Source organism: Vombatus ursinus, unplaced genomic scaffold, assembly GCF_900497805.2.
Source record: "Vombatus ursinus unplaced genomic scaffold, bare-nosed wombat genome assembly UNPS02014825.1, whole genome shotgun sequence".
Classification (NCBI taxonomy): domain Eukaryota; kingdom Metazoa; phylum Chordata; class Mammalia; order Diprotodontia; family Vombatidae; genus Vombatus; species Vombatus ursinus.
The window spans coordinates 19173-32583 of record NW_020954603.1 but is presented as its reverse complement, the minus strand read 5'-3'; the positions used below and the strand labels follow the sequence as shown (position 1 = coordinate 32583).

Here is a 13411-nt window from a genome sequence, read left to right as displayed (position 1 = left end):
TGAGGAGGGAGAGTGTTCCAGGCCCAAGGGACAGCCTGAGAAAATGCCCAGAGCCAAGAGACGGAGTGTGGCGTTCATGGACTAGCCTGGAGGCTGGTGTCACCAATGGAAGAACATGGTGGGATGACCGGACTGGAAAGGCAGGAAGGGGCCGGCTTGTGAAGGGCTTCAAATGGTGAACAGAGGATTCAATATTTGAGCCTGGGGGTGATAGGGAGCACTGAGTCTAACGAGTAGGGGTGTGTGTGTGTGTGTGTGTGTGTGTGTGTGCGTCTGTGTGTGTGTGACAAGGTTTGACATTTGCTTTAGATTTAGTTTAAGAGACCAAACGAAGGATGGTCTGGAGAGAGTCGAGGCAGGCAGAGCTCCCAGCAGCTGTGGCTTTAGTCTGGGTGTGACATGTTGAGGGTCTGCACTGGGGGGCGGGGACGGTGTCGGAGGAAAGAAGGGAAGGAGGGATGAGGCAAAGGTGAACTCAACACGTCTTGGCAACAGATTGAATATGGGAAGTGAGGGAGAGAGAGAGACAGAGACAGAGACAGAGACAGACAGAGACAGAGACAGACAGAGAGAGACAGAGAGATAGAAAGAGGAATTGTGAATGGCACCAAGATTGGGTGACCAGAAGCATGGTGGTCCCTTGACAGTAACTGGGATGTTAGGAAGGGGGGGAGGGTTTGGGGGGAGAGATAACGAATTCTTTTTGGGGATGTGTTGAACTTAAGACATGTGTCTATGAGAGATCCAGTTCAATATATCTGACAGGAAGCTGAGATGTGATACTGGAGGTCAGCAGAGAGGTTAAGACGGTGATAACTGAACGCATGGGAGGTGATGAGAGCACCCAGTGAAATAATACAGGAGGAGATGAGAAGAGGGAGGGGCCTGCGGGACAGCCATGGTTAGTGGGTGTCACCTGAATGAAGACCTAGCAGGACACTGAGGAGGAGCGGTCAGAGAGGTAGGAGGAGAACCAGCAGAGAAGGCGGGCGTCCCCAACACCTAGAGAGAGGTGAGGGCGATGGCCGGTGTCCAAGGCCGCAGAGGGGTCAACAAGGATGAGGATGGAGGAAAGTCATCGCAGCTGACGATTTAGGAAGAGACAGAAGAGAGGAGCTGAAGGCACCAGCTGCCGATGGCCCCTCTCAGGGAGTCTAGACACAAAAGGGAGGGGAGAAGGGACAGCAAGTGGGAGATGGCCAGATCTCGCGAGGGTTGTTTGAGGATGGGGAAGATGTGGACGTGCTCCAGGCAGGAGGGGAGCAGCCAGGAGGCAGGGCGAGATTAGAGAGGAACAAGAGCCCGGCAACAGAGGAGCAATCTGCCGGGGAAGGTGGCATGGACTGGGATCCCTTATACACGTGGAGGGCTTAGCCCTGGCGAGGAGGAGGGCCACCTCTTCCTGGGAGACGGGAGTGACAGGAGCATCTGTGAGTAGGAGGTGAGGAAGTAAGGAGAAGAGGAAGCTCCTGGTGTGCGGCTTCAGTTTTATAGGGACCATAAATGTGAGGCCAGGTTCTCCAGTAACCTAACTCTGGCACTCGATGTCCTTCCTAAAGGGCAGTTGTGTGGAAAGCCCTTGGCAGCCGCTGGACATGGCAGCACTGGGGACCATGGCCTTCAGGAGGCCTGGCAGTTCTGAGCTGAGCCGCCCTGGTACCCTCCCCTTCCTGGGCCAGCCCCCAGGAATGCCCCACCTTCTGGGCCTTTGCCCGTTCCCAGGCCCTAGTCAACAGTGGGTTTATTCATTGTGAGAGAAAAGGGGGAGGGAGAGTAAGAGGCAGAGGTAACTTGACCAGAAACAGGATCTTTCTGAAAAGGCAACCCTCCCCCACCTTAGGGGGCCAGAGGGACCCAGGAGAGGCTTCCATCCAGCAACTCCCTCTGCCTCCCACCTCCCCACAGACTTCTGAGGGAGCCCAGAAATCCCTGAGGCACTCCTTCCTCCACTCAAGACCATTTTACAGAGAAGGAAACTGAGGCCCAGACAGAGGAGGCTCTAGCCCAAAGTCTCAAAGGGAAGCGAAGGCAGGGCTGGGAATGGCCCCTGTCTTGGCCTGCCAGGCCACTCTCCTGGCTGTCCCATCTCAAGGTCAAGGCCCTGCCAGCAGAGGCTCTGAGGGCAAGAGAGGATGGGGGAAAGGAGGCTCCCTAAGGTCCCACTTACCAGTCCCTCCATTCTCATCCTCAGCATAGGCAACTTGCAGGAGCGCCTGGCCCGCGTGGGTGCTGCCGGTGTTCGCTTCATCATAGTCAATGAGAAGTCGCCTCTGTCCCAGGCCCTGCATGGAGAGCTGGAACTCCACGCACCCCCGGGCATACCCGTCTACCGCCAGCAAGGGCCTGGCCCTGACATCTGGAGCATCCTTGGGGGCACCAAGGATGACTTCCTTGTCTATGACAGGTAGGACTGCCCCGGCTGGGAATGGGGCTGGGGTCACAGGTTACGCCAGACAGTTGAGGAGGGTGGCCAGAGATGCTGATCGGTCAGGGGGAAACTGCTGCAACCTGGCCCTCTCAGCCCGTGCCCGTCATGTGCCTCCTAAGCCCATGCTAGGAACTTGGTTCCTGATGACTGCCAGTGGGCTGCCAGGCTGCCCCTCCTCTCCTTGCCATCACTTGGCAGAGCCACCCCAGGCCCCAGAGACAGTGTGAGTGTGTGTGTGTGTGTGTATGTATGTGAGACGGGCAGTCTTCTGATCTGATGTGGGGCAACCTGGCACCCCCTGCCCCACCGGAGGGCCGGTATCAGCAGCTGAGCCTCACACACCCTACCTCCGGTCGCCTGAGGAGGCCTGAATTTCCCAGACTCAGTGGGGCAACAGAGCCCTAGGGAGAGAACAGCTTTCCAAAGAGGCAGGCTCAGGCCGAGGGCCGCGGCAGCTGCCTGAGAGCCCCGTCAAGCCAATGCCTCATTTTGTGGATGGGGAAACCGAGGCCCAGAGAAGGCCAGGGTCAGGGACTTGTTCAGGCAGCAGGGCCAGGGACCCATCGGAGGTCAGGTGGCAGGTCCAGGGGCAGGATTCACACTCAGGCCCTGTGACTCCCAGCCCAGCCCTCTCCCCACAGCGGTCTGGCTCTGTCTGCCCTCACAGGTGTGGCCGCCTGACATTCCACGTCCAGCTGCCCTTTAGTTTCCTGCACTTCCCCTACGTGGAATCGGCCATTCGATTCACCCACTGGCAAGATCACTGTGGGAACTGTTCTTTCTACTCCACCCAGGTGAGGCCCAGAGAGGGCGAGGGCATGACTGGGGGCAGCCACGGGAGGCCAGGCCTCAAGGTGGGCCTGGGGGCCTTAGAACTGCCTCACTTCATAAATGGGCAAAGACAGAGACTTGCCCAGGATCATGCAGGAAGAGGGGGACCTTGAACCCTTATCTATGCTCTCTCTGCCTTCCTGGGCTGGCTAGGGGTCGAAGGTGGAGTTATTGGGTCTCACAGGATTTGACAGTCAAGGAGAAACCAGAAGTCAGAGCCTTATCCTCCCCACCCCCCTACCACCAGGGGCCTAGCCAGGACTTGAGGAGGCCTGTGGGTAATGCCCCCATAGGAGGGCCTGTGAATGTCTCTTTCGCAGCACACAGCATGGAACTCCCCCCTCCAAGTCTGTGCTGTGTGGACTGTGCCCTGGGTTTCTGAGGTGCAGGCGGAGAGACTTCAAACCTTCCAGGAGCTGTGGGGGGCCTCCTTCCAGCACCCCCAGCAGGTCATAGCCCATCCACACGGGCTCCCTGAAATGTCCAGGGGCCTACGCACCAGGGCTGAGTCTGCTCAGCCTCAGAACAGACGCGGGATCCACCCAGACCTCCATCCGTTCTGGGAACCTCTTCGTCTGGGTGGAACCTGTCAGAACTTGGGCTCCTCCAGCAGAACCTAGGAGAACCAAGGCCTCCAAGCAGACAGTGCAGACCTCAGAGGAGGGTGTGAATGGAGGAGACCTGTGTATACAGACCTACCTGTGTGTATGTACGTGTGTAGACGTCTGTGTCTGTGTAAGGAGAGTTCCCTGACGGGGCAGGTGAGCACATCACCAAGTGAACCCTCTGCTCAGAGCCTGGGACTGGTGGGCCTCTTCCTGGGCAAGCTGCCCACTGCCCGCTGCCAGGGGGTTAAGCCTCAGCATGTGGGGCTGCTATGAGCTGGTTCGGTCACTTTGGGCGCTTGGGATGAGCCACAGCCCAGACAATAATTCAGAATATCGGCTCAGACGTCGTTCAAAGGCCCAGCTCCCAGGGAAGTCCGCAGGGGGAGCCTGGCAGAGGGAGGGCTGGGGAGGCATCCCCCATAAGCTCCCCTCCCTCGCCCCAGTAGAGTAGCTAGGAGACCTGATGGATGAGGGCAGCTTGGTATTTTGAATCGCCCCTTGCTGAATACTGTCCTTGAAGGCTGGGCAGAGTCACGCATTTCACCAACATTAGCCTTGTAAGTGGGGATCGGGTAACTTGTCTAGGAAAATTATCTTTACACCTGGCCTTGGAGAGGAAACTGAGCCAGGGCTGGGCTGGGCTGAACTTTGGGATGGAAGCCAGCTCTAAAATGGAGCCACTCAGGCCAGAGAGGGAAGACAGGCCTCCGTCAGGCTCCCTGGTGAGCTGGCAGACCTGCTCAGCCCCAGCTTTGGGGCCTTCTTTCAGGCCCCTCAGCACAGCCCCATCAGGCTGCTTTCTATACAGAGCTGGTGAATGGGTGCGTTAGGCGGTCCGGGAAAACTGGTGGGCCATCACTGTCTTATGTCCTCTCTAGGTGAACAGCACAGACGAGGGGAAGGCTGAGTCGCCCACTCAGTCCCCTAGCCTAGAAGGAGAAGGGCAGGAGCCCCTGGCTGAGGGGCCCAGCACCCACAGGCCGACTCTGTTGTCTAGCACCCTTCACACAGCCCACGCCCATGGTCCTGTCCACAGCCACGGCAAAAGGCCATCACTTGGCCACAGTCTAGAGCAGCCCCCCAAGGAAGAGGCCACTGGATAACCCTCCCATGGCCATGGTCACGGCCAGGTCCCCACTCCACAGGCTGGCCCCAAGAGGGCCACCAACCTCACTCCCAACCTCATCCTCTGTCAATCTGGCCCATTTCAGAGAGAGGAAAAACTGAGGTGTCCCTGGGGTCAAGGTCACCGTGGAACAAACCCATCTGTCTCCATCAAGACTGCGCCCTGCTTGCCTGTGGTGTTGGCTAGCTTTGCATTTCACCCGCTGCCCTTTCCTCCCTCAATTAATGATGCCCACAGTGAAACCCGGAGATCCGGCCATGGTGGGCTGATGCCGTGTAGAGTGGGGGAATGAGGAAGAGGCTCCATTGTCCATACCCAGGCATGACTGCAAGCCAAGATGGGGGTGCTCAGAGGAGTGGAGGGCTTGGAGAAATGGTCAATAAACTTCTCTCCCCAGAGCTGCCTCACCTCTCTGTTTGAGGGCTTTGAGGGTGCCAAAAGTAACCCCACATTGCGTGTGGGGCAGGGAGACACTGGGGTGTGTGTGTGTGTGTGTGTGTGCGTGTGTGTGTGTGTGCGTGTGTGCGTGCGTGCACCAGCCTGGGCTTTGTCTAAGACTGGGTGAGGAACCTTTGGCCTTGAGGTCACATGTGGCCCTCTAGGTCCTCAAGTGCAGCCCTTGGACAGAAGTTTGGATTCAGTCAAAGGACTGAAGCACTTGAGGACCTAGAGGGCCACATGTGGCCTTGAGGCCGCAGGTTGCCCATCCCAGGTCTAAAGGAATCTGGCAAGTGTCTTCTATGTACCAGAGAATGGTGGGTCAGCCCCCGGAGATACAGAAACAAAATGACAAAGTTCCTGCCCTCTTGGAGCTTACATTCCCCTAAAGGCTACATTTAAACTGGCAAGCAAACATACAAGGTAATCAAAGGGAGGTCAACAAGAAAGACAAAGGAGCCAGACTTCCAGGAGGAGACGAGGCCTGAGCCCAAGAGGTCTGAGGGCACTCCAGGCAGGACAGGGAATGCCCAGGTCTGGGAGGAGCCTCTAGGCCAGTTGGGCAGAGGGATCCTTAAAGGTGGTCTTCAGACCCCAGGGGCTCCTGGGGCATCAAAACTATTTTCACGAAAGTATTTAGACATTTGAATTTCTAATATGGTTTAATGTTTGTAGATATAAACCATGGAAATAAAAGCTCTTTGTTGGGGGGGATCCTGAAAAAACTTTAAAGGTGTAAAGGGTCCTGAGATAAAAAAAACTTTGAGAACAGCTGATGCAGGCAGTGAAGAGTAAAAGTGTGAGTAGCTTTAAATACTCTAGGGCCAGCAGAGCCTTGGGGACCCCCACAGTCAGGGGGCTAGACAGGGAGGAGGATCCAGAAAATGAGATAGAAAAGGAACAGGCAGAGAGGTAGAAGGAGAACCGAGAGAGAGACAGACACATGAAGAGAGACAGAGAGGAGAGAGACAGAGAGAGGAGGGAAAGAGGGAGAGAAAGAAAAAGTGAGAGAGGAAGGAGGGAGAGAGAGACAGAAAGAAAAGGAAAGAGAGAGACAGAGAGAGAGAAGGGGGGAGAGGGAAGAGGGAGAGAGAGACAGAAAGAAAAGGAGAGAGAGAGAGAGAGAGAGAGAGAAGGAGGGAGAGACAGAGAAGGCGGGGGGGAGGGATGGAAAGAAACAGAGACAGAGAGAGGTGTCCTGAAAACCTGGAGAGAAGAGAGTATCACGGAGGGCCAGAGGTCAGGGAGAATGAGGATGGAGAAAAGGCCACAGGATCTGGCAGCCAGGAGGGCCTTGGTCACTTTGGAGGTGGGTTTTGGTGGAATGATGAGGTCAGAAGCCAGACTGAAGAGGGTTTAAAAGAGTGTGACAGGAGTGGAAAGGGGCAGTGTAGACAGCTTTTTCTAGGGTCTGACTAAGAAGGGGAGGAGAGATTGAGAACGATTGTTCAAATAACAAACCAAACCAGTTCTTGGTGTGTAAGCGCTCAGTAGGATGTGGCTGTAGGAGGGGGAACATCTGAGCAGGTCCCTCTTGGCCCCCTTGCCCCTCCCCTTCACCCCCAGAGCCTGGCCCTCCCTGTGGCTCCTGTCTCTCCCTCTTTGAGATGTTGGTGAAAACAAACAAAAACAAAAACCAGAGATGCTGGTGGGGAAGACCAGCCCCAGGGGGCTACCTCTCATTTTTCAGATAGGTAAACTGAGGCCCACAGAAGGGCAGGGGCTTGGCTCTGATAGTCCCCTGTGTGCCTCTTATCCACATCCTTGAAGAAACCCTCTAGGGAGGACACACCACCAACCTGGAGGCCTTCCTTCCTAGTGGCTCTGACCCTCTGTGGGCCCCCAGTCTGGTGTTATCTTTCCAGCTCTCTCCACCACACAGGGCATCTCCTCCTGCACTCAGAGCCAGCAGGAACCTGGGCTCAAACTGAGTCTGGCACTTCCTGATCAGATGACCTCTAGATAGACCACCTCACCTCAGTGAGACTGTCTTTTCTTCTGTAAAATGGGTATCATCTTACCCAAAGCACCCCCTTAGAAGTGAAGGGGTGTGTGGAAGCTCCAGTGAGGTCTGGTAGGTGAGTGCTCTGCAGTCTTGGATACCCTCAGGGATGTGCCCCTCACCTCCTGCCTGGTCACACTAAGAGGGCTGTAAGCCACGCCAGCTCGCTGCCCTCCTCCCTCAGCTCTCCACTGACTTTCATAGCTGGTCTACAGAATGCTGGTGCCCCAGAGCCCACCCGGCTGGGTTCCCAAAGACATAGGAGCCAGCTCCCACTCTGGGGGAGAAGCTGGTGAATGCTGGGAGGGGAGTATCCTGCCAACAGCCTCCGTGGGGCCCAGAAACCAGCTCTAGGCACAGGTGATCAGTGGAAGGAGCCTCTAGGGAGGGACACTCCCCCCCAACCTCCGAGGCAGCCCTCCCCCCCGGGGGCTAGCTCTCAGACTCAGGATCCTGACATCAGCTGCCTCTCCACCTCATGGGCTCACTGAGTCAGGGATAATGGAGCACAATCTCACCCCCCCTTCACAGAGAGGAGGACCAGGAAAGACAAGGCCTGTGTCCCCGGTGCCTGAGCGAGTCCATGGCAGCCTCAGCCCCTCAGGATCCCCCAGGCTGGGTGCCACCCTTGGCTTCAGAGAAGGCTAGGCCTGCCTCGCCCAGCCTAGGCCCCATACCTCCAGGACAGGGTATGGGGGCCTTTCCCACACATTCCCTGACCCCTGCTGGACACAAGACCAGGCACTGGGAGAGGCCTCAGAGACCCAACTCTTCATTCTTCCAGGTCCAGCGGGGGTGGGGCGGGGCTGGCTTGTGGGCCCCCCCTCCTGCCCATACTCCGTCTGGCCCCCAGGCAGAGGCGCTGGCTGCCCCCTCCTGTCTCTAATCTTCCTCCCGCAGGAGCCCCCAGCCCAGACTCCTGAGCCCGGCTCCGGCCTCCTTTCCCTTCCAGGCCCTACCTCTGCTCTAAGGACTGCCTGTGTCCCACGGCCAGCCTCTGACCTCTGTCCAGAGGGCCGGGCAGGCCCTCAAACAGCATCGGGCTGTGGAGCTGTGTGAGAAGGACAGTAGTGGGCCCGAGGGCCATGGCCTCAGAATGAAACAGCGCCGTGCTGGGAGCCCCCGGTGAAATCTGGCTTCTGAAGGAGGGAGGAGGAACAGGCCAGGCCACTAGAGACTCTTTATTCTGTTAAAAATGGCCTTTCTCACAGACATTCTCGTGTCGGGGGTGGGGGCACCTGAGACCAGCCCTGGGGTGGTGGGGGAGGGGGGTCACTTGTCCTGGAGTCGGCGGGAGTGCTGATGCACCGCCTCCACAAATGCTCCGACGTGAGCAGAATCCATGTCTGGGTAGATCCCGTGGCCCAGGTTGGCAATGTGCCGCTGGGGCCCAAAGGCCGCCAGCATCTGTTCCACGTACTGTCCAATCTTCTCCTGTGGAAAGGGGAGGGAAGAGCGTGGAGCCCACCGTGATCAGGTGGGCGCAGGGGCCCCAGGAGGGCTCACCGCAGTCAGACACTGAGAGGGGCACGTGTGCCCGCGGAGCCTACACAGACACCCCCCCCACTTCCCTACCTTGGAGGCGTAGAGGGCACAGGGGTCCAGATTGCCCTGGAGGGTCACCGACTTTCCCACACGTTCCCTGAAACCAGTCATTCAGTCAATAAGCATTTATCACAAGCCACAGTCACGAAGGCCTATCCCTGGGGGATCCCCCCACCCCAAAAGCCACCCGCCTGACAAATCCACCCTGTCAGGAGGCCTCCCATTCACAGATCTCACAGATCATTAGCCCTGGGAAGTCCTTGAAAGAGAACCCCCCCCATTTTACACACAGGGAAGCTGAGGTACAGGAGGGGAAATGACTTGTCGAAGGTCACACCATCAGTGCCAGGCAGAGCTGGGCCTCAAACCCAGGCCCTGGGGACTGAGGCCCCTTACTCACCGGGCCTGGGCAGGGTTCACTTTCCAGTCAATTCCAATCACTTCGTAGCCAGCCTGGGCCAGCTCTTCCAGGGCATAGTGTCCGTCCTTGGCAAAGATGATCTAGGCAGGAGGAGGGGCAGAGGTGAGTGTCCCAGGCCAGAATGGATACGTCTACCGGGGTGAGCCTGGCCCCCCTCAGCCCCACTGTAACCCCCATGGGCCGGGGTTTCCTGGAACTCCCCAAACCCTTTCTACCCTTCTCCTTCTTCCCAGAAGCTTTAAGATTAAAGATTTAAAAAAGAATTAAAGATTAAAAAAAAAATTTCCCCACAACAGCTGTGGGGGGTCAGAGCTAAAAGGATTCATGTCCCTATTTTATAGAAGGGGAAACCGAGGCCTAGAAGCCTTGAACTGACCCCTGCCATGCGCCCCCTTCCCCCACCTGCCTCCTTTCAGACCCTTGTCCACACTGGGGCCTCACCAAGGGCACTGGTGCCAGCCCTGCCTCCTGCAGCCTGGCCTTGACCCTCTGGGCCACTTCACGGATGTAGGGCAGCGCAAACTCTGAGAAGAGCTCAGGGCCCAGGTGCCCGGCATGAGACTCAAACACCTGCAGGGCCTGGGGGGAAGGGTCGAAGGTTAGAGGTCAGAGGCTAAGAGAGGGCAGCCCAGAGCTATCTCACCAGACAGGCCTCGGAGAGACCACGCCCTGGGCCTTCCCCTCCCTCTTGGCCCCCCCGGGGGTCCCCTGACCTCCCTTCCCTCCCCTCCCTCCTGGCCCCTCACCTGTGCCCCTGCAGCCACCTGGCCCACGAGGTAGGGAACGAGGACATCGGTCAGGAGGCCCAGCAGGCGATGACTGGCCTTGGGCCACTGGTACAGCCATCGCTTGGCCTGGGCCATGGTGTTTGAGCCTCCCCCCTCTACCATGTAGGACATCAGTGTCCATGGGGCCCCTGAGAAGCCGATGAGGGGCACACGCCCCGCCAGCTGGTGGCGGGTCAGCGTGATGGCCTGGAACACATAGCCCAGCTCTTTGTCCACGTCCACAGGGGCCTGAAGGCGGTCCAGGTCCTGCTCGTCCCTTAGGGGCGATGAGAAGGTCGGCCCTTTGCCGGGCACCATGGTCACCTGCATGCCCAGCGCCTGGGGGGAGAGGGTAACTGGAGCCTGAAGGCCCCCTCCCTCCCTCCCTCACTTCTCCCTCGCCAAGTTCCCCATCATACCTGGGGCACCACCAGGATGTCAGAGAAGATGATGGCAGCATCTAAGGGGAAGCGTCGGAGCGGCTGCGGGAAAACACGGGGGCATGAGTGTCTCTGAGCCTGCGCCAGGGGCACGGCTGCCCCAGCACAGGGCACAGAGATGGTCCCATCAGGCTCTGAGCCCAAGGCCAGGGTCTCGCACAGAGCACAAAGCCCCGGACCCAGAGTCAAGAGGCTGACCCTCACACTGGGAGCGGAGGGACCCTAGGCTCAATTTTCTCATCTATAAAATGAGTACAATACTACTGGTGCTCCCTGCCTCTGTGGCCTCCTTTAGGCGGCCTTCCCCTGGGTGTTCCTGGCTCCCAGAGGCCTCGCTGGCCTCAGATCCTTTGTATGACTTGGCTGGGCAGGCCTCTTTTTTTTGGAACAAGGTGGCAGCTGCCTGGGGGTAAAGGCTGGGCTCTTGGAGGACTGAATGTCGGTCATCACCTCCTGGGCATTTGCCTGCCCCCCTCTTCTCCTCCTCCCTGAATCCTCCCCAGATTCCTCCCAGGGAACAGGGCCTGGGTTTTCCCTGAGCTCTGCACCCCAGGCCCTCCTCATACTCAGCAGCTGCTTCATCAAGTTCTGCAGTGACTCTTCCTCCCATTTTAAAGAGACTGAAACTGAGGCTCAAGGAGAAAGAGGAGGCTCTTCGTCAGCTCTGGAGTCCTGGCAGGGGATCTGAGTCCCAGTCACACTCTGGATCAGACAATGTGGAGCCCACCCGGCCCAGAAATCCACAAGCTGGGGGCCTCCAGAGGCCTTGCTCCCCTGGAGCCGCAGGATGGAAAGCCAGGTCTCCTGCCTGGAGTAAGGCGGGGCTCAGACCCCCCAGGAAGGGGGAGGAGTTGGGGCCACCCACAGAGCCAGGGGGGCACCTGCAGGCTCCCGGAGGCCTCACCTGCAGGGTCAGCTCACAGCAGGTCTCAGGGGAGCGGCAGGTGTCAAAGAAGTCCTGGCCAGCCCGGGTCGCCAAGAACTCTGGGGGGAGCAGAAAGTTAAGGGGGGTCCTGCCCCTGCCCTCCCTCTGCTCCCCCTGGCCCAGGCCTCTTACCTTTCAGGTAGCGGCCTGCCTGGCGCATGCACCACACTGGTGTGTAGTCTGTGGTCTGCCCCCAGGCTGCCCGCAGGAAGGTGTCATTCTGCAGCTTGGGGAAGGCCTGGCGGCAGTCCCCTCCTGGGCTAGGATCCGGGCTCTGGCTAATGCTGCTGGGGCTGCTGCTGTTGCTGGGTAGCCCGAGGGGGCGGGAGGGACCTCAGGCTAGGGCACCCCACCCCCCTTATCAGCCCTGGCCAGGCCTGGCTTGAGCCTCCCCCCTCCCCAACCTAGAGGCCCAGCCCTGACCCCCATCCCCCACCCTGCCCTTGCCCAGCCGGGGCCTCCCCAGCACAGACCCCAGAGCCTCTGAGCAGCCAGCATGGAAGAGCAGAGAGGGCTCCGGGGCTGGGAGGGGGTCCTGGGGAAGGACGATGTGGGGGTCTCTGAGTGCTGAGGCCAGGACATGGGGGGGTGTGTGTGTGTGTGTGTGTGTGTGTGTGTGTGTGTGGAGGTCCTGGGAGGTAGCAGGATGGGGGCTTTGAGTGCCGAGGCCAGGGACAAGGTTGGGGGGTTCCTGGGGGGTAGAAGGACAGTGAGCCCTGAGTGCCGAGGCCAGGGACAAGGTTGGGGGGTTCCTGGGGGGTAGGAGGACAGGGAGCCCTGAGTGCCGAGGCCAGGGCCTGAGGGCTGGGAGCATGGACGCGGGGAGAACGGCCGGACTCACCTTACCCCGGTCTCCTCCATCGCGCGGACCCCACTTTACCCTGCGGGGTCCCAGAGCAGCCCCAGACTCTTCTGGAAGCTCCGCCCCCAGCCCTGTTCCCGCCCCGAGGTCCGCCCCCACGCCAGCCAGGTCCCGCCCCACGCCGTTCTTGGGCGCCGCCATGTTGGTGGTCACATGACACGCCAAGCTTGGGCCCTGAGGAGCTGAGGCTGCCCTAGTCGATGCCTGCAGGACCCCTTTACTACCGTAAAGTCCAGAGCAGAGGCGCAGCAGAAGGTTGTGGGGGGGGTGGGGCGGGACGGATGGACGGGCGAGGCCTCACCGGCCGCCCAGTGATGGAGGTGTTCGTGGGGAAACTGAGGCCCAGAGCGGGGAGACGAGCTGCTTAGGCCCTAAGCCTTAGGGTCTCTCAGTAAGGAAGCCTCAGAGCTCCACTGTTACCTACCCTTGAGACCTCAGTTTCCTTATCTGTAATATAGGAATAATCATAGCATCTCCCTCACATGCTTTTTTGTTGGAAACCTTGAACGGGTTCATGTCTGGACAGACATTTCAAACCTAACTTTGTTGTTGAGGCATGTTTGAGTCTGCGGGAGCCCATTTGGGGTTTTCTTGGCAAAGATACTAGTCTGGTTTGCCATTTCCTTCTCCAGTTCATTTTACAGATGAGGAAATTGAGGCAAACAGGGTTAAGTGACTTGCCCAGGGTCACACAGCTAGGAAGTGTCTGAGGCCAAATTTGAACTCAGGTCCTCCTGACTTCAGGGCCTGTGCTCTATCCACTGCACCACCTAACTGCCCCTATATTAGTCATGTTGTGAAAGAAGAATCAGAACAAAAGGGAAAAACTACAAGAAAAAAAGAAAAAAGGAGAAAACAGTGTGCTTTGATCTGCATTCAAATTCTACAGTTTTCTCTGGATGTAGATAGCATTTTCCATCGTGAGACTTTTGGAGATGTCTTAGATCCTTGCATTGCTGAGAAGAGCTAAGTCTATCAAAGTCAGTCATTGCACAATGTCGCTGTTACAGCAGTAACA

The 13411-nt window shown here is 58.2% G+C and overlaps 1 protein-coding gene and 1 long non-coding RNA gene across 3 annotated transcripts in view; one reads left to right on the top strand and one right to left on the bottom strand.

Moving 5' to 3' along the window:
* Positions 1 to 5391, top strand: part of LOC114024885 — a 14862-nt gene extending 9471 nt beyond the window's left edge. For both annotated transcript variants that reach the window (XR_003566962.1, XR_003566963.1), the window contains exons 3-5: positions 2192 to 2404; positions 3096 to 3222; positions 4746 to 5391. This is a non-coding gene — a long non-coding RNA (uncharacterized LOC114024885). The remainder of the gene's footprint in view (positions 1 to 2191; positions 2405 to 3095; positions 3223 to 4745) is intronic.
* A 3207-nt stretch (positions 5392 to 8598) lies between these two features.
* On the bottom strand, positions 8599 to 12465 carry UROD (uroporphyrinogen decarboxylase). Its single transcript, XM_027838083.1, has 9 exons — positions 12373 to 12465; positions 11664 to 11836; positions 11511 to 11590; positions 10586 to 10648; positions 10146 to 10505; positions 9841 to 9978; positions 9379 to 9479; positions 9009 to 9075; positions 8599 to 8867 (listed from the first exon to the last, which is right to left on the bottom strand). Exons 1-9 carry the CDS (start codon positions 12390 to 12392, stop codon positions 8706 to 8708), a joined length of 1164 nt encoding a protein of 387 aa, XP_027693884.1. The 5' UTR covers positions 12393 to 12465; the 3' UTR covers positions 8599 to 8705.
* Positions 12466 to 13411: the final 946 nt, after the last annotated feature.

Excerpts from the sequence above, each read along its gene's own strand:
- UROD (XM_027838083.1), bottom strand. The coding sequence starts at position 12,392 with ATGGAGGAGACCGGGGTAAG. Across the intron at positions 11,837-12,372 it reads ATGGAGGAGACCGGGGTAAG|CAACAGCAGCAGCCCCAGCA; the intron begins GTGAGTCCGGCC and ends CGGGCTACCCAG. Across the intron at positions 9,979-10,145 it reads AGGTGGCTGCAGGGGCACAG|GCCCTGCAGGTGTTTGAGTC; the intron begins GTGAGGGGCCAG and ends CCTTCCCCCCAG.